The following is a 26,793-nucleotide window of genomic DNA, read 5'->3' on the forward strand; positions in this document are numbered from 1 at the left end:
TTCTTACAAAAATTAAAATGAGAATATCTCAGTAAGGTTCATATAACAATTAAGAGTTCAAATCCACTTTTTATTTTTTAAACACATCCTGTACTTACCATGACAGGAGGCCCAGATCAGGAGGAGAGATCCCCGTCCCTTCTTCAGTGTCTAGCAAAATTTTTCTTTTATGCCTGGATCTTAAAAAAAAAGAGGGGGGAGGGGGGAGAGGAATGGGAGGTTAGTGACAAAATTGGCAATCATTTCCTCGCTATCTGGCTATATCTTTTTTGAAGGAAATAAATATACATGGGCTTGAAGAGCTGACCTGAGTTAGCATTAAAAAAAAAAAAGTAAATACGAAAATATGACCCATCAATCTGTACTAGTCAAATTCAAATTCCAAATGCCTTTGTGAAAAAGACTCCTGATCTTAATCATTTTGGAAAAAAAAAAAAAGTAACAAAAGAGCTTGGAAAGAGTACCATGTTAGGTGGCTTGCACCTTGCATGCTGCTGACTCAGGTTCAATCCCCAGCACCACATATGGTCCCCCAAGACCTCTAAAGTGATTCCTAAGCACAGAGCCAGATGAATGTCTTGAACAAAGTGTTTTGGGAGTGGCCAAAAAAAACAGAAAGAACAAAAATAAAAATAAAGGCTTATGCTTCCAATGGTGATGGAAACAAAGTTTTAAGTCTTGGATGGAAAATTATAGTAGTAATGAAGAAGGCCCTCCTCCCGTTGATCGTCGATTTGCTCGAGCGGGCCCAGTAACGTCTCCATTGGAGACTTTGTTGTTACTGTGTCTGGCATATCGAATACTCTCGGTAGCTTGCCGGGCTCTCCGAGAGGGGCGGAGGAATCGAACTCGGGTCGGCCATGTTGGCCGCTTGTAAGGCGAACGCCCTACCCGCTGTGCTATCGCTCCAGCCCTTAGTAGTAATAACAAAACCAAACAGCAAATGCAAAAACAGTCTTTCAATATTTTAAATGGAGAGGCTAGAGAGATAGTACAGCAGGTAAGGCACTTCCCTGTAAAGCGGCAGACCCAGATTCAATCCCTGGCACCAGATAGATTCCCAAAAGCACCACTAGGAGAGATTCCTGACTGTAGAGCCAGGGGTAGCCCCTAAGTAGCCAGGTGTGGCCCTCCCCACCACCTCAAAAAAAAAGAAAAAGGATATACTGATGGGAACCAAACTGGCTTAGCATGCAAAAGAGGGAGAAAAAAACACCTTACCGACCTAACAGTCTGTGCTCATCTGAAAAAGCACATAAAATATGTCAATGCTTTTAAAATAATAAGAATCTACAACTTAAAAACTCAGAACACAGGCTACTATTTTCAATAAGCTGTGTGTTTTTAGTAGACAAGCTACATGACATGTCAGCTTTTATCTGCTAAATTTCCCTGAATATAATATACTTTAGGGCTTCTGTGACTTAATACCCAAAGGGAAAAATGAAGAGTCGTGTAAAACAATAAAAGACATCAAAGTAGTTTCACGGCTCCAGAACATGGAGCCCTACATGGAGCTCCGCATCACTGCAGCAGAGGAATGGCATGAGGTCACAAACCTTTAACTCACTGTTTCTCAACTAAGGGCCACAGGGTGCCTGTGGAACACCCGGATATTCCAAGGGGGTCAACAGGTGAATAAATCAATCTCGTAAATATTTATATAAGCATAAATATTTATATAAACATTAAATATTTATAAACATAACGTATAATAAATTTAATGAATATAAATATATTTAATAAATAAACTAATCTCATTAATGGGAGATCACAAAACAAGACTATAAGGCTTACTGGGCAGGGGAAACGCAGCAAGTTATTTCATTCATTTTGCATTTAATTCAATAAATAAACATTTACTAAATACCTACTTATTCCAAGCACTGTTCAAAATTTGGGGGAGAAAACTGTGGACAGGGTGTTATGCTGCTAAATTTTATTACCTATCTTCTGTACCAGAAACAAACATAATTAATGTGAAGTAGCTGGTGTTACTAAACATATTGAGAGTGGGTGATTGTGGGACAGTGGTCAAGCTTATTAGACCTTGCATGCACAAAGTCCTGGCTGCATTTCCTACTTACCCTCCCACCCCAATATATATAAAGCATGGTTTGGAGATAGGTAGAACAAAGATTTGTAAATTTACATATGGTGGCTTGTACCTGCAGGGAGAGTGCATCAGCATCCTGATGGTGCCTTCCTGCTTCCTGATACCCCAAAATTGCCGCTGTGCCTTTGGCCCAGATCCCAACAAATTAGGACCAAGTTTACCGAGAAATTAAATGGTCAAAGTTAGGTATGCGGGAGCCATGCCCACAAACCATCTCTGGCTCAGCTATACAAGCTCATTAATTGGCCTTATTTCAGAGACCTATAAATAAATCTCAAAAGAGATCAAAAGTCACAGGTTAATCTTGGACCTGCGCATTAAACAGCCCGGGGTAAATCGGAGTGGGGTGGGTCAGCCTGGAGCCTGCCCAAGCAGAGCCCCCGGCAGCCACTTGCTTCCACAATTCAAAATCGCCACCATGCCCCTGACCTCACTCCACCTCTCAGGACAGATCTCACCAAGATATAAGCTGCTGAAAATTCAGGTATGCATGTTTTATAACTAAAATCTCCAGACTTTCTTGGAGTTGGGATGGGCTACCTCCTCCCACCCTTCCCAATACTCCTAGAAGCACTGGCAGTCACATCCACACCCCAAAGCTGCTACCCAATTGAAAAGATATTCCAGCCTTACTGTCCCGATAAAAATATCAAATGCCCTGAACAAACACCATGACCTCCTAGCACCTGTATTACAGAGAGAGCAAGAAGGAAAGTACCTTCCATAGAGGGAAGCTGGAAGTGGGGGATGGGGTGTTGGGGAACGGTGATAGGGATATAGGACAATTGGTGGTGGGAAATGTACACTGGTGGAGGGATGGGTGCTGGATCACTGTATGACTGAAATCATGAACAGCTTTGTAATGGTCTATCTCATAGATATTCAATTAAAAAATTTTTAAAAATAAACAAAGAAGTATAATAAGCTGAAACATCTTGGGGGAAACTGACCACATACTAAATATATTATGATATTCAGGCCAACTGTTAATTTTTTACATAACTGCCTACACTTATGGTTATAGGAGGTTTGGTGGTTATTTTAGGAGTTTACATTTTTGATATACAACTGAAATATTTAGAGAGATAGATCAAAGCATAGCAGTCTTCTGCCCCCGCGCCTGGCTGTTCCTCGCCGGTGCCCCTTGGAGGGGAGCGGGTTGCGCTTTCCTCCCCGCCCCGACCAGGGCTCCGGCAGCCGAAGACCTCCAGGACCAGCCACCACCATGCTGAGACCACTCTCCGCACACATTAAGGTACTGGCAGAGGGACAAAGCCACGTGGGTTCCGGGGCCGAGATCTCCAAGCCTACTCGGATTGGAGTCGAGCATCTTCCACCCAGATCCTCCAAATTCCAGTAGGCGGGGGTCACACCCACCACCTGGCCCCCTGGCGCCGTGTAATCCCATCAACAGCCAAGACTCAGAGACTATAAAATTCAGCTCCCGGAAATGCGGCCGCGGGATCTTATCAGGACATCTTTTTATGATATCTTATTATCTCATTCCTACTTTGGACAAACTTGAGGGCTATCAAATGTAGCCTGCCCACAGGGCAGAGTCTGGCAAACTCCCCGTGGCGTACCAAATATGCCAAATACCAGTAACAATGATGGGTCTCATTCTCCTAAAGAGCCTTGAATATAATCTCAGGGCTAGGATGAAAGAGACGTTACTGGGGCCTGCTCGAGGCAATCGACGAATAACAGGATGATGAAATGAAATGAAATGAATCAAAGCATAGGTAGAATATAAAGTTTCTATGAAACAGGAACAAGAATCCTAACTTGGAAGACCACTAAGTGGATATTTAGTAAACAAATTCCTCCATTATAATACATTTGAATTTTCCCATAATAGTTTGAACACAAAAGAATTCCTTCTGCCTCAAAACCCCCAGTTATTTCAGAATTAATTTAAAGAGCCAAAGTCTGGTGATGAAGGTGCTATGATTTTGTATATCAAAACAAACATTTCATGCCCTGCCACAGAGACAGGGTGGGTTGGGGGGATGGGGGGTGGGAGGGATACTGGCATCCGTGGTGGTGGGAAACGGGCACTGGTGAAGGGATGGGTGTTTGATCATTGTGTAATTGAAACCCAAGCACAAAAAATGTGTAAGTCTGCAACTGTACCTCATGATGTCTCACTATTAAAAAAATTTTTAATAAAAAAAAATTCAGGCCGATAGAGACAGCACAGTGCAGAGGGCACTTGTCTTGGCAACCCAGGCTTGCTGGATCCCAAGTATCCCACGGGGTCCCCTGCACCTCACCAAAGTGATTCCTGAGTGCAGAGTCAGGGATATTCCCTGAGCACTGCCAGGTATAGCCCAAAAGCCAAAAAAACTATTTAAAAAAAAAAAACACAAACATTTAAACTACTATGGCCTAAACTACAGCATTTTAACAATAAGGACCACAGAGAGAGGTCTACAGGCTGACGACATGCTTTGCATGCAAAAGGTCTGGGTTCAATCCCAAGCATTTTTTGGTCAGCCCTTCCCAAGCACAACCAGAAGTGATCCCTTAGGGCTGAGCCAGGAACAACCCCGTGAGCACTGGCCCAAAGTCAGAAAAATCGCAAAATGAAATAAAAATTTAAAAAATCAGGGTCTGGGGCCAGAGCGATAGCACAGTGGGTAAGGTGTTTGCCTAACATGCGGCCAACCCGAGTTCAATCCCTGGAATCACATATGGTCCACCAAGCACTGTCTGGAGTAACTCCCAAGTGCAGAGCCAGGAGCAACCCCAGAGCATCGCTGGGTGTGACCTCCCCCCCCCAAAAAAAAAATCAGGGTCTGTAGAGATTGCAGTGGCCAACCCAGGTTCAGTTCCCATTACCCCAGATGGCTCCCCCAACCCCTGCCAGGAGTTAAGTCCTAAACTAAGAGGCATGAGTAAGCTTTAGGTACCACAGATGAGGTCCCCCTGCCCAATTTTTGGCTTTTTTATTTTTTTAAGATAATGCAAGTTTTGACTTAGAAAACCAGTTCTGAGACTCATATATAAACCTCGTTAAGTGATCAACAAGCTGCAGAGATGCCTCCAGACCCAACGCCAGAGTGAATCTCAAATCAGGGGTACTACAGAGTAGGGAGGGGGGTGGGGTGGGTGAGCCCTCCACCTGCCCGAACAGAGACCCAGCAGCCAAAAACCTCTATAACCCAATTGCCACCAAGTTCGCGAACAGACTCCACAGGCTCGGAGGAGCTTCATCCATGAATGAATCCGCTAAAAAATCTCATGAATATGGGTTTTGTGAACAAAATCCCCAGGTTCTCACAGAGTCAGGGATGGGTGACTTCCCCCAACCCTGCCAGGACCCTGGCAGTCATGCCCATGAATTGCCTCTAGCGCCATATAAGCTCATTAACCAGACATGATCCTGAGACTCATAAATAGTTCTTGAAAGAGATCTGTAAGTTGCAGAGATGCTTCTGGACCCCAAAGTCACCATCGAGTTAAAAACTTAACTCCAACTGTACCACCTCATTCAAAATTTTAGAAATTCTGGAGCGACATCTCATCCTCTACACCACTGATATACCAGGAGTAGCACACCAATCGGATGGGAGGTAAAGTAGAAGACAACCAATCTCAATTAAGAAAATATTAACATACAAGGCTTAACCTCCAACAGCATGTTAGTAATCTCTTATACAAGGACTGAATGGCTCTGGGGTGAAATACAACAATCTTCACATACTTTCTTCTAAGGAAATCTTTTCTGATCATTTTTAGCGAATTTATCATAATGAGCCAATTCAAAAGAAATCATATAGGGCCTGCTATTGGGGCAGGCTTGAGTGGTGGCTGGGAAAATTGGAAATAATGTGGTGCGAAGGTGTAATGGTGATGGGATTGGTGCTGGAATATTGAATGTGATAAAACATTGTGAACAACTTTATAAAAATAAAAAAAGAAAAGAAAAAGAAAACCAGTTCTTACATAGTTTATTTGTACACACTGTCTTCTAAGATAAGAAGGTTGGGGGGACATGGGTAAAGTCCACACTCTAACAAGCATCATAGAGTAAGTAAATGTTAAAGATACTTTAAATGTGTCTAATACATAGTACATAAATTATATCTCAACAAATTACGCTTTATGTAAGTATGAGCTGCTTTTCTCACAGCAGTGCCCATTAGTTCATCTACATGTAAGAAAGAACCAGTTAAAGATTTGATCTAGGGGCCAGAAAGATAGTACAGCGAGCTGGGAACTTGCCTTGCATATGGCCAACCAGGGGTCAATCCCTGGATCCTATATAGTTCCCAAACACTGCCAAGTAATTCTGAGTGCATGAGCATGAGCATGGCTGAAACCAAAAACAAAAAAAATAATTATTTGGTCCAGGTAATTCTTTGCACAGCTAGACCTCCACCCAACTCCCTTCTCACCAAACACAAACAAAGTAGATGCTTCAGACTATACTGTCCTGAAATAATTTTCTTCAATTTAGGTATCCCAAGTGTTAGTATATACTTTCATAATTCCCATCTCAGAGACAGTACAAGAGGTAAGGCGGTTACCATGCACACAACTACAGCATTTATGACTGTGATTCCAACAGCACATTCCTAACACAGTCAGGAGTCACACCTGAGCACAGAGACAGAACAACTCCTGAGCACTGAGAGATGTATCCTAAAAACCACAAAGGAAGACAGTCCAGCTCAATATTCCATCACACACTAACATAACCATAATTTAACCATTCATCAATTATGCTGAGTAAGTAATTTGCCATTTTTCAACTATAATTTAAAAGAACACAAAAACCATCCCTGCCCATGTCTACACAGGTCACAATTTCTACAGTTCTTGTTCTCAAAAATAAATGTACTAATTGAAAACCTTTCTTGAGTCTTGAGCCACAGTATAGCAGAATGCTTGAGTACAAGGTTCAATCCCTAGCACTCCGTATGGTCACCTGGAATGATCCCTTAGTGCAGAGTTAGGAGTAAGCCCTAAGTATAAGTACATGTGGCCCAATACTTCACACCCCCAAAAAAGAGAGAAAAAACATTTGTGGGGGGAAAAGGGTCATTACTGCTGAAGCGTATACATATTTTGCTCCTATTTCTAAATAATTCAATAAGTTATCAACTTGATCAAAGTTTTAATCTGCAATTTAAAAGGTTTAAATATTCATAAATCCTTTTGTATGAATTCTAAAATATGTTTGTACACATATGAAAAATTATAACTTAACAATGTTTATCTAGAAAGTGAGACTAGAAATTTTTACAATTATTTTGCATTTGTAATTCCAACTTTGGACAAACTGACAGGCTATCGAATGTAACCTGCCCACAGGGCAGAGTCTGGCAAACTCCCCGTGGCGTACCAAATATGCCAAATACCAGTAACAATGATGGGTCTCATTCTCCTAAAGAGCCTTGAATATAATCTCAGGGCTAGGATGAAAGAGACGTTACTGGGGCCTGCTCGAGGCAATCGACGAATAACAGGATAATGAAATGAAAATGTAATTTGGAAAATAAACTTTTCTAGAAAAACAAAGTTTTAAAAGGAGTATCAAAGCATTGCACAAAAAGTTTTCTTGGATGTGGCACCATACAGAGCATATCTCTCATATATGAGACCTTGAACACAAACAAATCCCAGCATAGGAAACAATAAAAAGCTTTTTTTTTTTTTTGCTGGGGGGGGGGGGGCGGGTTGTCACACCCGATGATGCTCAGGGGTTAGGGGTTACTCCTGTTTCTGTATTCAGGAATCACTCCTGGTGGTACTCAAAGTACCATATAGGGTGCCAGGAATTGAACCAGGGTCAGAAGCATGCAAGGCAAACAACCTATCCGCTGTACTATCACTCTGGCCCCCTAAAAAACATTTTTAAGAGTATAAAGATAATGAAGTAAGTTTACTAAAAATCTTGACTATATATAGAGAAAGGGCTGGAGCAATAGCACAGCGGGTAGGGTGTTTGCCTTGCACGCAGCCAACATAGCCGACCCGAGTTCGATTCCTCCGTCCCTCTCAGAGAGCCTGGCAAGCTACCGAGAGTATCTCGCCCACACGGCAAAGCCTGGCAAGCTACCCGTGGTGTATTCGATATGCCAAACACAGTAACAACAAAGTCTCATAATGGAGGCGTTACTGGGCCTGCTCAAGAAAAATCAATGAACAATGGGAGGACAGTGATACATAGAGAAAATGTGTCTGAAGGCAGTTACAAGGGCTGTATCGATAGCACAGTAGGTAGGGCGTTTGCCTTGCACATGTCCGACGCGGGTTCAATTCCTCCTTCCCTCTCAGTGAGTCCGGCAAGCTACCGAGAGTATCCCACCCACACGGCAGAGACTGGCAAGCTCCCTGTGTTGTATTCATATGCCAAAAACAGTAACAAGTCTCACAATGGAGACATTACTGGTGCCCACTCGAGCAAATTGATGAACAATGGGAGGACAGCACTACAGTGCTACAGCAGTTACAAATTCTCATATACTATATACTAATTCATACTATCTTTGAGTTTCTTCATCTACAAAATTTGAAAAGCTACATGAAAGAAACAAAGGCTACATGAGAGAGACTTAAAAATATACAGTAAATAGTGACATATAAGAATAAGCACTTTTTATTTCCTCTGTGGTGCTGGGGATTATACCCACATCTCAAGACAAGTCCAACCATCAAACTGATAGATACCACCAGGCCAACCATCACTGGGAGTAGCTCCAGGCCCCCCAAGTACCAATGGCAATTACTCCTGAAGAACAAAAATGTAAGGGTATGATAGAGTAAAGGTTTAGTGGCTTAAAAACTGCCTTGCAAGCATAATGTCATGAGTCAAAGGGAAACAAAAGACTTATACAAAGAATATTACAAACCACTATTAAAAGAAATAGACACAAGGATATGGAAATAGATCCTCTCTTCATGAGCTAGAAGGATGATTAACAATGTTTAAATGTAGTCCTTATGAAAATTTCCACTGCACTTTTTTTAAAAAGACATGTATGTACCAAATACTATTAAAATGCATATGGAGTACGGGACGAAGTAACAGTACAGCAGGTAGTGTGTTTGCCTTGCATGTGAGTAGAACCAGGAGTAAGCATGGAGTAATGCCAGGTGTGGTCCCAAAACAACAATAACAACAATAAGAAAAAAACCATCTTCTTTATCCCACCTTGAGGTTGCTTTGTCTATTTATGGATTTTTATTACTCCATATAACAAGCTTAAAGGGGTGGGGAGGGAAGGGCTATCTGCACAGCAAAGGAAACTATCAAAATGAAATCTACCACAGGGGAGAAAATATTTGCAAATCATGTATCTGATCGGGAGTTAATATCCAAAATATGTGACATGTTAATATAATTCAGGACCAGGTACAATCAACAATGTACCATTTACTTTATATATGTGAGGTCCTACTAGGTCAAAACACCTGAGAAAAAATATATAAACTATATATAAACTCCTTGGGCTGGAGCGATAGCACAGCGATAGGGCATTTGCCTTGCACGCAGCCAACATGGCCGACCTGAGTTCGATTCCTCCGCCCCTCTCGGAGAGCCCGGCAAGCTACCAAGAGTATCGAGCCCGCACGGCAGAGCCTGGCAAGCTCCCCGTGACGTATTCGATATGCCAAACACAGTAACAACAAAGTCTCCAACGGAGACGTTACTGGGCCCGCTCGAGCAAATCGATGAACAACGGGAGGACAGTGACAGTGACAGATATAAACTCTTTAGTGTGCTCCCCCCCAGCAACCTCCTCTCCAGCTCTGGTAACCAAAATAAACATAAATTTAAAATAAAGGCTGGGAGATGGTCCAAAGGGCTTGAGCACATGCTTTGCATGCAGAAGCCCCAAGTTTGATCTGTGGCATGGCATGGTGTTCCAGCCCTGCTTGGTGCCATTACCAAGCTCAGAAAGTATCCCTCAAGCACCACTAGGTTTGAGTCCAAAGCAACAAAAAAGAACTGTGAAACAACCCAATAATTCTTATTCTGGATATTTATCTAAAGACATCACATCTGCCACGTTCATTGCAGCATTGTTTGTAATAGCCAAGATGCAGAAGCAACTTAAGGGTCAGTTAATGAATGGGGCCAGGGATGCAGTTCAAGAGGCAAAGCACAGGCCTTGCATGTGCAAGTTCCTTGGTTCAATCCCTGGCACCACATGGCCCCTCAACAGTCAGCAGTTGTGGGCCCCATAATAGTGACTATATTTGTATCAATGTAGAGAGATAAATACTGACAGGCATTTAGAATGACATGGATGACATGGCATTTAGAATGACAGGTGATGGATGGGTTGGGGGTGTAAGGGTCGCTCATTAATACATAAAAAGGAATTTTATTCTACTACAAAAAGTCCTGTCTTTTGCAAAACCATAAATGGGACTTAAGGATACGTTAAGTGAAATAAGACAGATAAATATCAAATTATCTCACTTACTTGTGGTATCTAAAGAAAAATAAAATCCAAGCTCATAGACAGAACAGTCTGGTGGATACCAAAAGAAGGAGAGGGGGCAGGCAAAAATAGCAGAAGGAATTAGATCCTTGTTCTGGAGGCAGTGTCAGGCTAAAATGATTTAGATTGGGAAATAAAACCAAAGCAGCCACCTCTCTTTTCAATGACATAAAATTATAATTTCCTAGATTTGACAGAAAACAGAAAACAGGCAAGATGAAAAGTTTCATAGTTCACACAATCAGAAATTAATGTTCACACGAGAGAGGACTCATGAGTTTTTCAGAGTTGCTTTCATGTTTTCAATATTAAACCCTGATTTCCATATAAAATACATTAAAAAATGAGAATTAAGTTTTAATTTAAACAAACTTCATGCTATTAAGGACTTTTTTCCCTTTTTTGAAAAGGAGCCAGAGCCAACGGAGGAGAGTGGTGGTGCTCAAACCTGGCTGGAGCAGGAAACATCAATGCTCAAGGGGTCATAAGGTCCTGGAGATAAAACTCAAGACCTTACACATGTATTCTATCGTTAGTGCAATCTCCCCATGCTCAAGGAAAATCCATTATAGACAAAATATTAGGACTACAACTCATTTAGTCTTGAACTGAATATAATTTTTAGATACAGTATACCGCAGTGTAGGGCGTTTGCCTTGCACGCAGCCGGCCCGGGTTTGATACCTCTGTCCCTCCCGGCAAGCTATCGAGAGTATCCCGCCCGCACGGCAGAACCTGGCAAGCTTCCTGTAGCATATTTAATATGCCAAAAACACTAACAAGTCTCACAATGGAGAGTTACTGGTGCCCGCTAGAACAAATCTATGACCAACGGGAGGACAGTGCTACAGTACTACAGTATTCTGTATTATATCCTATATAATTATGTACAAATATATACCAAAAAAGTAACCAGGTCTGATAGTTAGAACACAAACACAATACTTAAAGACATTAAAGAGCACATACAAAAGCTCATCTAGATACATGGACATGGACATGGACAAAGCCCCCTATGTAACTTGCGATTAGTTTTTGCCTCCTCAAACAGCCCAGAAGGAATAGTGGGGAGAATAAAACACTCTTACCAAATGATGTCTGCCTCTGAAACTTTTTGGACAACAACAACGGTTTCACAAGAAAATCTGCAAAAGAAAAAAATAGTCGTTTTACAATGATAAATACCCTAACCAGTTACACCACTTCTGTTACCCCATAAGTCTTTTTCTCTCCCAAGTTTGAATGCCATGACCATTCACTATTTCTTCTTCACGGTTAGTTACTATGTGGACTGTTTCATCAACCACAGATTTTAGGACTATAGTGAATGGACCCGAAGAGTCCAAAACATGACTGCAGATAGTAGAATCCTATAAAACAACTTTCCAGGACATAAGACAGATACCACCTATCAGTTTCTCTCAGTAAAGCATCATTTCTGAAGGCTTCTCAGGTAAACCTCTGTCACTAAAAAAGTAGTGATCTTCAAGAAGCTAAGAACAGGGGCTGGAGAGATGTATAGCAGGTGAGCCACTTGACTTGACATAAGGTTGACCCAGGTTCGATACCTGGCATTCCATACAGTCAGTCAAAATGGTATTTCCATAACCTCCAGAAACTTGTTTAACTGAGTAAGAACCATATAATGGATACTAAAAACAAAACAGTAAATAAATGTTTCATCATTTTATAGTAAGTATTTTACGGAATACATATTACAATTTTTTGCCTTTTTCTTTTGTACTATAGAGAGATTACCAAATATTCTTAACTATATCATTAGGCTCGGTTACAGGTCTTGGTAAAATTCCTATATGCAAGAGTGTGGTTGTAAAACCACTATACGCCAAAGCACAATCAGGGGGTATTGCCAGTTTGAGATACCAGGTGCTAAAACATCGTGTACAATTTCCAACTCCCTGCAACCAAAGATGTATAGGCACCATAGTTAAAGAATAAAAAAAACTCATGAATATACATGCAAGCATCACAATCAAGTGTGAAACCTCCAGTGATCAACCAAATGTGCATGACTCCTGACCATTCCAACAAAATTTATATAAGAGGTACATTATCTATGAATCTTACTATAGGATTAAAAGAACATCTGTGGGGCCCGAGAGACAGTACAGTGAGTAGGGTGCTTGTGCTGCACACAGCCAACCAGGGTCTCAGGAAAGAATCAGGAGTAAGCTTTAAGCACAGTTGAGTATGGCCCCAAACCCAATAAATAAAGAAGTTTTGGGACTGGTGTGGAAGTATAGCAGGTAGAGTGTTTGCATTACTCACGGCTGACCTGATTCAATCCCTGGCATCCCATTTGGTCCCCCAAGCACCGCCAGGAGTAATTTCTGAGTGCAGAGCCAGGAGGAATCCTTGAGCTTTGCCAGGTATGACCCCCCAAAAAAAATTGTTTTTAATTATGTTCTAAAAGGTGAATCAAACACCACATTGACTCAACAAAAAAAGTTAAGCAGGTCTACTTCAATAATGGCAATGGCGCTTATTTTTTAATAACTGCAAACAACTACTTGATTATAAACAGGTATATCATTGTGAGACACTGCCAACAAATTTTTTAATTATTCACACCCATCTGACCACCCAGCGACCTCTAGTGGTCAAGAGATGAACGAGAACTCTAACCCCCATCTATTTGTCAGGAAAGAAAGGTCCCCTTCGGGTGCCACAAGCAACCTTTCCATAACACTAGAAGGCATCCAGTTATGTATATCTCACAAAATAAAAGCAATTATGCTGGTGTGACCTTGAACTTTCACATGTTTAGAAAAGTAGAATGTAAGATGATTAAATCCAAGGAATTACCTAATACGTCCAATTACATGGTATTCTAAACATATTAAGTACCAATAAACAATCTGCCAAAGCAGTGAGAAAGAGAAAGATTATCTATGGTCACCCTTAAATTCCATCTCCAAGAGAGGACAAATGAATCTTTTAGGAATTATCTGAAATGTGAGGTAAAATTTTAACAATCATGCACTTATATGATGGATACACAGACAGACAGACAGACAGACACACACACACACATAATAGAAAACTCTGTAGCACTGTCCTCCCGTTGTTCATCGATTTGCTCGAGCGGGTCCAGTAACGTCGCCATTTTGAGACTTCTTGTTACTGTGTCTGGCATATCGAATACACCACGGGTAGCTTGCCAGGCTTTGTCGTGCGGGCTAGATACTCTCAGTAGCCTGCCGGGCTCTCCAAGAGGAGCGGAAGAATCGAACCCGGCTCAGTCGGGCAGGCTGCGTGCAAGGCAAACGCCCTACTGCTGTGCTATCGCTCCAGCCCTAATAGAAAACTCTATAAAGTAAAAACCAAAAAATCAATCAGCATATATAGTAAATAATTTAATATTGGTTATAACCAAACAGCTTCATTGGAGGGGGAACCCCACAACAAAATCCTTATCTGAAAGATATGAAGTAATGAACCAAGAGGAATGAGGGGCTGAGGCCAAGAACAAATGAATACCTACATGGACTATTTCATCTATACACCATCTACCACACGGGTTTCAACATGGGCAAAGAAACACTAATTGGACCATTTATATACCCAAAGAACCCAGAACTACAAAAACTAACCTGACTGAGCCCAATGCATGAGGAAAAAGACATTTAGATCAGGTCCCCTAAAATGCACAAGGAAGTCCTAAAGCAGCATATTTTTGGGCTAGGATATATTTTACTTTAAAAACACAATGGATACTTAAAAAAAAAAGTCTAGGGACTGGAGAGATAATACAGGAGTTAAGGCACCAAATGTGTACCCCCATCACTGCCAGCAGTGATGCCTGAGCTAGGCCTGGCCCAAAAGCCAAAAATTATTTCTGAAAAACTTTTAAAAAACAGTAACAACACAATTTAAATACACAGCATTAATAACTTTTTAAAATTAATTTTAAGCAAAATTTTGTTTTGGGAAGTAAAAATTATTTTTATTGCCTGTGTATTTTATATTAAGAAAGATGCCCAGCAAGACTTGAGTGTGAAGACAATATATAGTAATTCAGACATTACATACTAAGAAAGGGCTTTAAACTATCATTATCTGGTTTAGGTTTTCCAGTCTCATAATGGTTCACTTATGACCAAAAACTTCTGAGATGATACAATCTTCCCAAAGTGGAATTCTGTGGCATGTTGGTTAGGATTATCCCAGAGATGATTTCATCACAAGAACTAATCGAAACTCAGAAATTTATCAACTGAGTCAGTCTAACGTGGATTGGTCTTTACTCCATGAATAGGAAACCAACTCTTAGCTTTTCTAAGACTTTTGTTTCTGAAGTCAATTGTACATGAAAATACAAATAAGAAAACAGTTTTTAAAAAAGCACTGTAATTATCTTTATTAAGTACATGGTGATGTCGATTCATATTATTTGATAAATATTCTGGAGTCACAGACTCTGCTCTAGGTACTAGGAATGCAGCATATACAAAATAAGCATCTACATTTACGGAACTTAAATTTTAGTGCAAACTAATACTCTAACAGGTCTGAACTGCCTCAGAATATTTTTTCCCTTATTAGAATCATGCTGTGAAAAAGCTAAAAAGATGCAGTAAGTGTAAAAATTAAGTCATTGTTTTAGCTGGACGTGAATTCCAAGCCAAAAAAAATTAAATGAAAGAATATTACTTGTCTTTCTACCACTTTTGAATGCACTAAGTCTGTAAGTTGAAGGGGATCGAGACACAAATTCATGATCACTGGACTCTCTTCCTCTGCCAGCTGCAAGACACAGATAAGGAGCTAAAAGTTTATCATTTCCTAAGCAAAACCCAACTACCTTCTCCTCAAATAAGAAAAATCCAGTATGTTGTCAGAGGTCATTAGCTAAACTCCATGTTATCATCGTAGTTCTGTACCACAGACCCTTTCACTACTGTCTCTTGAATCAACACTTAAATAATGTTCACCATAACAAGGAAAAGCTGTTTCAGTACATAATGAGAACAGATCCTACATAATTTTGTAACTTCATTAAATGGTACATTCTTTAGTGATATATACATGTGAAAGGGGGGGATGGTACATGTGCATGTATCGAGGAGGGGGAAAGGAAAAGGAGAGGAGAGTGTCCACTGTGTGTAAGAACAGGGGGCGGAGCAGGAGAGAAAGGGAGCGTGTGTCCAGTGTGCCACATTTGCTGAATGTGGTCTGGCAGGCTCTGCTGCTTGAGGCTGGCAGCTATGCTGTCTATAATCCCTCAAACCACACTTTCTGGTCCTACCACAGCTACGGGAGTGTGTGCACACAAAAATGGGTGCCATCCCTAGAGAGGAACACTAAAAAGACATACGATCACTGTACCAGGAACTGCAATCTCTGGCAAGAACGCGTGTGAACACAGCAGCAAGCACGATCATAGCCTGTGCGCCTCAAGAGTGGAAGCTACGGATGGGGGGTGGGAGGGATACTGGGATCAGTGGTGGTGGAGAATGGGCACTGGTGGAGGGATGGGTACTCAATCATTGTATAACGGAAACCCAAGCACAAAAATTTGTAAGTCTGCAACTGTACCTCATGGTGTTTCACTAATAAAAAAGGAAGGAAGGAAGGAAGGAAGGAAGGAAGGAAGGAAGGAAGGAAGGAAGGAAGGAAGGAAGGAAGGAAGGAGCAGAAGCTACAGGGCTGGAACGATAGTACAGCGGGAAGGGCATTTGCCTTGCACGCGGCCAACCCGGGTTCGATTCCCAGCATCCCATATGGTTCCCTGAGCACCGCCAGGGGTAATTCCTGAGTACAGAGCCAGGAGTAACCCCTGTGCATCACCAGGTGTGACCCAAAAAGCAAAAAAAAAAAAAAAAAAAAAAAAAAAAGCAGGAGCTACAGTGAGCCACATGTGCAAACACAAAATGCAAATCTCAGTGAGCATTATAGCCAAATGTGTGAGCACAGTCAAGTGTTCAAGTGTGTGTGCAGCCTGATATGCAATCCCTGGTAAATTCACAGACATCTGAGTAACATTTGCATTGCATACTATAACACATCCCTCATTTCTAGAAATTGCTATGATACTCAGACTAATTTTCAGTCTCTTAGTTCTTTGTATCTACAGCCATTCAAAGGTAGGTCAGTCTGGCCAGGGTCACATTTTAATAGTATCCAGAACTTCCCTCACCAAGTGATAAACCTCTCTTCTCACAATAGAGACCACCCAATTCTAACCACCTTTACTAACCCAGACTACACGAAGTGCCAGCTCTCCTCTGTGCATCAAGCTAGTACCTCCTATTCTAAATGCTCTACACAATCATCAACCTTCCCCCATATCCTGTTATATCTTCTTTCTTAACATACTATCATAAACCCAGTATACCCAGTAGAGGTCAAGATCTTCAAGACTCGAAACCACTTGATGACCCAATTACAAAATCAGAAAGCAATCCCACTGTTCTCCTTGAAATACTCAGTTCCACTTTTTTATTCTAGGTACAAGTGTTACCATCATTTAGTCTAACAAATTGGTTCTCAAACATTTGTGTTTTATTTATTCAAAACTTAATTACCTAAGAAAGAACAACCACAACTACACCTGAACTTAAATCAAAACTGTTTCCACGTATGAGACTCTGAGTTTGATCCAAGGTATGAGGGGTGTGATGAGGATTATTTCTAGTCAGTTAACATCACCTGGAATATCCTATACCATCAGTGACAGTTTCACTACAATGTTCCTGATTCGAAAATGTATATACATCTTGCAACAGTCATCCATATTAAGATGCTTTTTAAATTTTCAAGTGTAAATTTATCTTACCATTTGGATGAATCTCATGTAGCCTTCAATTATAGGCTTGAAAATATTTTACTATGAATGCTTCTCTGCAGAATTCACCGTTCACTTTCAATATAGTTCTACTTCATTATACCATGTGTTATTAAACTTACATTTCTATCTGCCCTGTTAGACTCACCATTTCCTATATAGGTAATTTTCCTATTTAATATTTGGATTCAAGTGTCTTACACTATAGGTTATTGAGAAATATAATAATATAGCTTATTAGGAGAAAGCAGAGATCTGCGATGTAAATTGTTTTGGATAGAAATTGTAGATCCAAAATTTACTTTTACCACTTTGAGAAGTTAACTCTCATCTTAAAAATGGAGACATATGAACATAACATTAATTGCACTAATTATCTCCAAATCAACAGTCACTGATAAACTTTAATGAGAGTAAGAAATATGCTCAGTTGGTATCTACTGAATTTTAAAAAACAAATTACATAAATGACAATCAGGGTCTTCCATTTACTATTCACAGAATAAACGTTCTGAGCACATCCATGTGTATTTAAGATCTCAATTTTCTTGTTAAAATAAATACAACAGAGCGATAGCACAGCGGTAGGGCATTTGCCTTGCATGCAGCCAACATGACCGACCCGAGTTCGATTCCTCCGCCCCTCTCGGAGAGCCCGGCAAGCTACCGAGAGCATCTCGCCCGCACGGCAGAGCCTGGCAAGCTCCCCGTGATGTATTCGATATGCCAGACACAGTAACAACAAAGTCTCCAATGGAGACGTTACTGGGCCCGCTCGAGCAAATCGATGATCAACGGAAGGGTCTTTACTTACTTTACTTTTACCTGTCTTCATATTGAAAAAAGCTTTAGGATTGAAAGATTTGAAAGTTTCTATTATTCAATAGCACAGCTATAGGGCGTTTGCCTTACAAGCGGCCAACATGGCCGACCCGAGTTTGATTCCTCTGCCCCTTTCGGAGAGCCTGGAAAACTACCGAGAGTATCTCTCCTGGCAAGCTACCCATGACGTATTTGATATGCCGAACACAGCAACAAGTCTCACAATGGAGACGTTACTGGGCCCGCTCGAGCAAATCGATGAACAACGGGAGGCCCGTGTCCTATTCAATGAAATTTTCAAAATCCCTAGTAAGAAAGAAATATGATTTTGGTAAAACAAAAAATTCTGTCACAAGCACTTGAAACTAAAAGAAAGCACTCAACTAGTAAGCCAACCAAAACTAACCATTATGTCTATACATTCTCAGTTAGTTCTCAAGGTACTACCATAGTGCTTGGCAAGATGAAATACACTCATTATTACTCTTCCTTCTCAGGACATTCTTGCCACTGTATATGTTATTTCCTATAACCACACTGGTCTTTTCTCTACTAGCCAGATTGGTCTTTCTCTACGAACCAGATCCCCAGAGCTCTTGTGGCATTCCAAGTATTCTAATTACCACTATGTTTTGTTTTGTTTTATTTTGATTTAGGGGCCACACGTTTATCTGGCCCCTTAAGTGGTAAAATGCTGTCTGTCAGTCATTCTCATTTTTTGTTTAGAATCAGAATGAAGTTATATTTCAAATATCTAAACAGATAAACTCATTCATTGTTTAATAAGCATTTTAAAACCACAATTACAGAAAGCTATGCTATGAATTTTTATTCTCACTTAATTTGATATATAATAGGTTAAATTCTTTCATATCTATTTTAGTGTACATCTGAAATCTTTTTACACAATCTGGGTATGACAGAGGTCCACACAATTCTATTTGTAAGTCGTTATATAGTATAAATTCAGCCAGAGTGATAGTATAATGGGTAGGGCACTTGCCTTGCACACAGCTGACTGGGTTCAACCCTCAAGCCCACCAGGAGTGATGCCTGAACCAAAGTCAGGCCCACCCAGGGACACCAGCTGTGAGTTCAAATAGTAGGTACTTTGGGTGCATTCCATGGTCAAGAACTATCTCTCAAGGTCAGCCTTTGGGGATAGATGGATGAAGGAATAGGGGAATGAAGGAATGGGGCCCCAGGCTGGTTAGTAATCAGTGACCTTTATTTCATCCTTACATTGCAGTTATGTAGAAATCAGAAAGGGGGATAATACACATAGGTGGGGTTGAACATTATCATAACAATAAACAAATGTTAAGTCCCTCCTTCAGGGGAAGTTCTTATAGGAGATTAACTCAAGGACAAAATCTCATCTGGGGATTCAGCACTCTAGATTACTAGGAAATCTAGCCAAGGGGAGAATTCCATCTAAGGGTGTACTGCTTTCCCCTTCCCTTGGCCAGTATCCATTTAAACAATCATATTAAATTTACTTCTTACTAATATTTCTAGTCATTTTGCGTAAACACAGTAAGAAATATATTAAGCTTAAATATAGTGGCTTTTGCTGGGTATATCTTGCTATTATATATCCCAGACTACGATCCTCAGGACAGGTTAGTCTTTCCTAACCCCAGCAGAGTCCTTATTCAGTTACTTCTTTTTGGATCATGACAACAGAGTTTGTTCCACGTGTGCTCTTATTATACTTCTTATGGCGCTTATCTTGGCCCTTTTCAATGTCTGGGTGGCTTACTGCTTGCCCTGGGTCCACCCAAGTCCCTCACTGGGATCCTCCCTTTGGGGATGTTAGGCAGTAAGGGTAACTGAGGCTTAAGTCAAGTAAATATGATGGATGCCCAGGAGTAAATATGATTCAGAGTCAATTAATTCCCATGTTACAAAAGCATAGCATCAACTGTCTTCCTGTGTCTATACAAAAAGGACATTGCTAAACAATGCAAAAGAGAAAAGCAATACAGGATTAGAAATGCCCAGTGGTGTGTGCCTCGGGATCACTGTGATGGGAATAACTCAATAAACCTAAGCTCCCTGCAGAGAGAGAGAGAGAGAGAGAAACAGAGAGAGAGAGAGAGAGATAGGGGGTGGGGGGGAGGGTTTGAAGGGAGGGAATGACACACCTGAGCACTGCCAGGTGTGGCCCAAGAACCAAAAGAGGTGTAAATATTGTCAATGTAGTGATGCTAAATTGTCTATTCCACCTGCCTTTTACTGGTAGTGTTATCTAGGAAAGAGGTTATTTGAGGCTTATGTAACCTGTCAGAATAAAAATGGTACATGGTTTAAATGTTTCAAAAACACTCTGTACATTACAGGTACATTTATTTTTTGCCTAAATAACCATGTTTTAACAGACCTTTTCAAAACATTATGAAAGCATATTAATAATTATGAGAACTTCTCATGATTATTGATTCGTTGTCATTTTTGGTGATGGTGTTGTTTTAGGTTTTATCACATGGTTTCCTGCTTATGTGAAATATGGTGGGACATCACTTAATCACTTCACTTAATCCCCGTTATTCATCGATTTATTCGAGCGGGTGCCAGTAACGTCTCCATTCATCCCGGTTGCGTGCTAGCGTAGCCCAATGGTATCTGTTCGTTTTAGGAACATGTAGAGCCTCAAACCGATCATTTAGGGTCTTGACGAAGAAGTCTGACCATCTTATAGGTGGGCATCCACGTGATCTTTTGATGTCTCGTGGAATCCAATCAGTAATGGCTCTAGTCCAGCGGTTGTCTGTAAACCTCATTACGTGTCCAGCCCATCTGATTTTTGATGTCTTGGCAAATGAGACAGCGTCCCTGATTCTGGAGCGTTGACGAAGATCAGAACTCCGGGACATCAGTTGCCATTTACATGACTTTTGAAAAAAAATATTTTTAAATATTTTGTATTGTTGCAAAGTGTTTATAATAAGAATCAGCCAATAAAATGAATATCAGTCCAACTCAAAAAAAATAATTACGAGAACTTGAGGGAGGACTAACCACTGAAAATGATAACATATGTAAAGTTGATGCTCTAAGAAGATATTCCATGTCTACCAGCTGCTTGCAAGCACTTCCAAACTTAAAGGTATCAAAAAGGAAATCAAGATGGCTATGCTCGACATCTTAGACTTTTTCCAAAATTATTTTAGGCAGTAAAAAAGACAAAATAACCAGAAGTATTTAGGATGGCTTCTTAGTAACATAGAAATAAGGCTGCAAATTTCTATTAGACATTTATCTTCATATGGTTCCCACATTTAAAAATAAATCAGGTCTTTAATGCTGAAGACAAACCCCCCTAAGAGTTTGATTCCATCACTGTTATAATGTAGTAATTATGATTCTTAATAATGAGAGGTGTTTTGGGGCTGGGGGTAAAGCTCAAAGAATACCTGTGCGTGTGAGGATCTGAGTTTAATTTCCTACATTACAATAATAATTTTATTATAATAATAATAGGAAGCAAATACTAAAATAAAAAAAACAGGGTGAGTGCCCTCCCTGCCCCAAGGGATCCAGCTCCAGCAGGCAACTTCTACTATCCAACCACCACCACCACACTCCAGGCTGCTTTCCACACACTCCGGCTGAGCCTCACATATGAGTGAACATATTCCTGGACACGTCATAAGACACGCCCTACCCATTTTCCATAATTACCACACCATATTTGTTTGGGTTCAGACAGCAGGCAACAAATCAAAGATATATATATATATATATATCTCACAGTGGTAGGGCGTTTGCCTTCACGCAGCCAGCCCAGCCTAGTTGGGTTCGATTTCTCTGCTCCTCTTGGAGAGCCTGGCAAGCTACCGAGAGTATCTCGTCCACACGGCAAAGCCTGGCAAGTTACCTGCGACTGATTCAATATGCCAAACACAATAACAACAAGTCTCAAAAAAATGGAGACATTTACTGGGCCCACTCGAGCAAATCGATGAACAATGGGAGGACAGTGTTTTTTATATATAGATATAGATATATAGATATTGATATTTGCTGGGCTGGAGCGATAGCACAGCAGGTAGGGTATTTGCCTTGCAAGCGGCATGCCTCTCAGAGAGCCTGGCAAGCTACCGAGAGTATCCTGCCCACACAGCAGAGCCTAACAAGCTACCCGTAGCGAATTTGATATGCCAAAAACAGTAACAATAATGGGTTTCATTCCCTTGACCCTGAAAGAGCCTCCAATACGGCAGCGCTGGGAAAGATAAGTAAGGAGCGGCTGCTAAAATCTCAGGACTGAGAAAAATGGAGACGTTACTGGCACCCTGGTATTTATTACTCATTGTCAAGTACCCTTTGTCACTTGTTCCTAAATGATTACATTTTTTAATGGTTTTTATTGAATGAAACTTATTTACAAAGACATGAGTGGGGAGGAAGAGAATACAGGTTTAAGAGAGAACATGGGCTTCTCCAAAGTGGAAAAAGCAGAGAGAGACACAGATGATCAGGGAGAACACAGGCTTGAAAAGCAAGCAAAGAGATACAGAGAGATACATGCTCAAGCAAGAACACTGGCTTGAAGAGAAACCAAGACTATTTTCTTTCTAACCTCTTCTAAAATCACCTGTGAATTTAGAGAGCTTACTCCCTATTTCACCATCAGTATCATAAGAATATTGCACTGTACCGAGCTCAAACCTAACCCTTTTATAAGCCCATTTTTCTCCTCTCCTCCTCTTTCCTTCCCACTTAACATCACACTAAGTAAACCACTAGTAATAAATATGACCTTCTAATCTGTTTTTTATCATTTAGCAATATGACATTTGATCCCTTAAGAAAGTGCCAACCAAGTCCATTAAAAGCATTCCTTCGGTTAACATGAGGACTGGCAGGCCAGAGAGGTAGTACAGAGACTACAGCACTTGCCTGTACACAGCTGACCTGGATCTGGCACAACATACAGTCCCCTGAACATCAGTAGGGCACAGAGCCAGGAGATAAGACCTCAAAAGAGTTGGATGTAACCCAAAAACAAAAACAAGTATAAAAAAAAAAAGTGGACTGAGGATGGAGTTCGGTAACAGCACTTGTCTTGCATGTGCAAAGGTTCTACAAATCAAATCCGGGCACCACAAGGAAACAAAACAAAACAAAAAGCATAAAACAAAACAAAAAATAAGTAAAACTATACCCACTGCTAGGGCCGAAGCTGTGGTTCGAGTGCTAGTGTGCGATGCTTGCGTGTGTGATGCTTGCACCAGCACTGCAAGGCTCAGTGTTCTCAGTCCTCAAGGGCCCTGATTACTGCTAGGTTCAAACAAGACAACAGGGAGAGAGTGAATCCACTGCTTACCTCTGTTCCAGACCTATTCCCACATCATAAGACATTACTTGAGAGACAAACTGTCTTTCAAAGCTCTGGTTTATTATTTCTCTTTAATGTCTTCACAAAATGTTTGGATCAACTGTCCCCAGATATTTTTACTATACTAAGATATAATACCTAAAATCCAGGTATAAAATTTAAAAAACTAATTGAATATGGGAACACTGGCGGAGGGAAGCTGACACTGGTGGTGAGATTGGAGTTGAAATATTACGTGCCTGAAACTCAACTGTCTATAACTTTGTAAATCAGTTCTTTAAATTTAAAAAATTAAAAATAAACTGCATGCAGTTAAAAACATTTTAACTTTTTAACTATGGTAAAATAGAAGTTTGACTATGTTAAGAGTTTTATCCAACAGCCTTAGTCATTTCCAGAACTTTTTCATCATCCCAAACTTCTTCTTTAAGGTTAAATAATATTTCATTGTATGTTTATATATTTTGCTTATATATTCGGTATGAACAGACATTTAGTTTTTTCTACCTTTCTGTCTATAGTGAACAGTGGTGCTATGAACACTGGTATCTGTCAGCAACTCTAATTCATTTTTCTTTTGGGTATATGTAGGAGTGAAACTGTTGGTCATATGGTAGGTAACTATTTTCAGTTTTTGTGGAGAAAACACCACAATGGATTTCATGGTAGCTATATGGGTTGATTTCTCCATATCCTCACCACCAGTTGTCTACTTAAAAAAAAAATAGTAGTCTTTCAAATTGGTCTGAAGTACTATATAGTTCATGGTTTTGATTCACATTTTCTTAATGAATAATGATGCCGAGCATTTTCTCGTGTATTTGCTGCTATATATATATATATATATATATATATAACCTCTTTGAAGAAACTACCATTCCTTTGCCCTTTTGCGTATTTTTGAGGGCCCTTATACAACAATGCTCAAGGCTTACTCCAGGCTCTGCACTCAGGGATCATTCCTTGTGGGCTGAGAGGAACATGTAGGGTGCGCCAGGGATCAAACTCAGGTTGGCAGCACGCAATGTAAATGCTCTACCTGCTGTACTATCACTGGTCCCCTTTGCCCATTTTTTAGTTTATCTTTCTTTAACTGTTAGGTCAGTGTCTTTTATGTTCTGGTTATTAATCCTTTATCATAAAAGTGTGATTTGCAAATATTTTCTCCCCTTTTTTGCAGGGGAAGCTGCCTTTTTTAGTCTCTTGACAATATACTCTGATACATAAAATATAATTTTAATAAACTATTCAGGGGCTGGGGAATAAGTACAGGGTCAGGGGTGTGTGCATTCCATGAGCAGGACCCTAGTTCAATCCCCAGCACAGTCCACCCCCCCCAACTCTGAGCACCTCTGGGTATAGGCCTGGAGGTCTTCCAAGCACTGCCAGAGTGGCCCTCATGGTTCCAGGCACCAATGGGCCAGAGAGCACTCAATCCTCAAGTCCTTGCATTGAACCATCACTGAAAGTGGCACCTAAGTCCTTAGGAGCCCTTCAATCCAAAATTCAATTTATTTTTTTTTATCTGTTGCCATTGTATGTTCTAAGAAAGAATTACTGCCAAATGCAGTATTATGAAGCTCCTCCCCTTCTGCTTTCTACCAAGAGTTTTAGGTTTAGAATTTTGGAGTGTAGAGAAGAGTGCAGAGGATGCTTTAGTGATCAACGGGCCTAAAGTTTCCTGCCTGCAATTCTCAATGCACAGTGCAAGGGATTAGCCAGTCCCAGTGGTGCTTAGGAGCTCCCAGGACTACAGCCAATGATGATTGGGAGATCATGTGATGCCAGTGCCAGGGATTAAACTGGAGCCCACAAGAGGGCTGAAGCGATCGCACAGCAGGTAGAGCGTTTGCCTTGCACGGGGCCAACCCGAGTTCAATTCCCAGCATCCCATATGGTCCCCCGAGCATTGCCAGGAGTAATTTCTGAGTGCATGAGCCAGAAGTAACACCCCTGAGCATTGCTGGGTGTGACCCAAAAAGCAAAAAAATAAAATAAACTGGAGCCCACTGCATACCAGTATGAACCTTAACCCCTATATTATTTCTCCAGATGCTAGTTTGAGTTTTTAATGTTAAATTACTCAGATAATGTTATTGCTTTTCCTTTATCTTTTATAATATATATTTTTTAACTCAGATAATTTTAAAAGCACAATATCAAGCTTTCAAATCTATAGGCAGGCTTTTAGCTTGTTAGGTGAGGCAAAAAAATATACACTATATAGTCATCCATTAAAAAATGCCAATTTATCCTGTTTTATGATGTTTAAACAATTGAAAACAAACTGGTATGCAAAACAATGAATTATAAGGCCCTTCTAAGCATGAAAATAGGTATGACTATATTGTCCAAATTATTCTACTTTTCACTACAAGAGCAAGGGGGAGGGACTGGAGAAATAGCAAAGCCGTTAGGGCATTTGCCTTGTACATGGCCAACCCAGGTTCGATTCCCAGCATCCCAAATGGTCCTCTGAGCACCCCCCGGAGTAATCCCTGTGTATCGCCGGGTGTGACCCAAAAAGCAAAAAAAAAAAAAAAAAAAAAAAGAGCAAGGGGGAAATTAATTGGAACCCTACTTGAATTATGGCCCCCTAGGTGTGCTGAGGCAGGGGAGTTGGGGGGGAGGGGCAGGGGTTACCACAGAAAATTCACAAGGGCTCTTTAAGGCTGTTTTAACTTTTTCAGTAAATTGACATCTAGTGACCCACACAAATGACTATTTGAGGTCATTCATAATTTCAACACTGCTTCACAAAGCATCCCTTTCAAAATAACATCTATTTAAGAAACAGTGTTTTAGCAGTTGCTATAATAAAAAAAAAATCAAGGATCATTTAAAAATCAATCTGAAATAGGAAGAGAGGTAGGATGTCTCATCTGATTCCAAAATGAGTTGGCAGCATCCAACTAGCACTCATATGAATTACATATAACAACTTCTCAGCTAAACTATTGGGAAATAAATACTTAAAAGTTGTTTGGAACTAACCACTTAATAAATGGAAATTTCAGGTATTACTTTTGGCCTACGGCTGTGATGGAAAATATTACTGAGACACTAAGAAGAGGAGATTCTGAACGAATTCTCATGAGCCAGGATAAGTATGACAGACTTACACCAATGTCCAAAAAAATGCAAAACTAAATACCTGACACACGGTACCCCAATTTCCAATCTACAAGGTTCCTAAACTGCCTGCTGGAGTTTTACCTTCAGTATAAACTGTTCCAGTATGCTG

The 26,793-nt window shown here is 40.5% G+C and overlaps 1 protein-coding gene across 6 annotated transcripts in view; it reads right to left on the minus strand.

Annotated features, from left to right (window-relative positions):
- Nucleotides 1-26,793, minus strand: part of MTMR3 (myotubularin related protein 3) — a 143,174-nt gene that overhangs the window by 69,916 nt on the left and 46,465 nt on the right. For 5 of the 6 annotated variants that reach the window (XM_056116516.1, XM_056116514.1, XM_056116518.1 and 2 more), the window contains exons 2-3: nucleotides 11,664-11,720; nucleotides 99-173 (exon numbers count right to left, since the gene is read on the minus strand). In XM_056116516.1, coding sequence (XP_055972491.1) covers nucleotides 99-101 — 3 coding nt within the window. In that variant the 5' untranslated portion in view covers nucleotides 102-173; nucleotides 11,664-11,720. The remainder of the gene's footprint in view (nucleotides 1-98; nucleotides 174-11,663; nucleotides 11,721-26,793) is intronic. The other variant, XM_056116515.1, reaches the window with a different exon arrangement.

The sequence above is a fragment of the Sorex fumeus genome, unplaced genomic scaffold, assembly GCF_029834395.1.
Source record: "Sorex fumeus unplaced genomic scaffold, SorFum_2.1 ptg000032l, whole genome shotgun sequence".
In the NCBI taxonomy this organism is placed as follows: Eukaryota; Metazoa; Chordata; class Mammalia; order Eulipotyphla; family Soricidae; genus Sorex; species Sorex fumeus.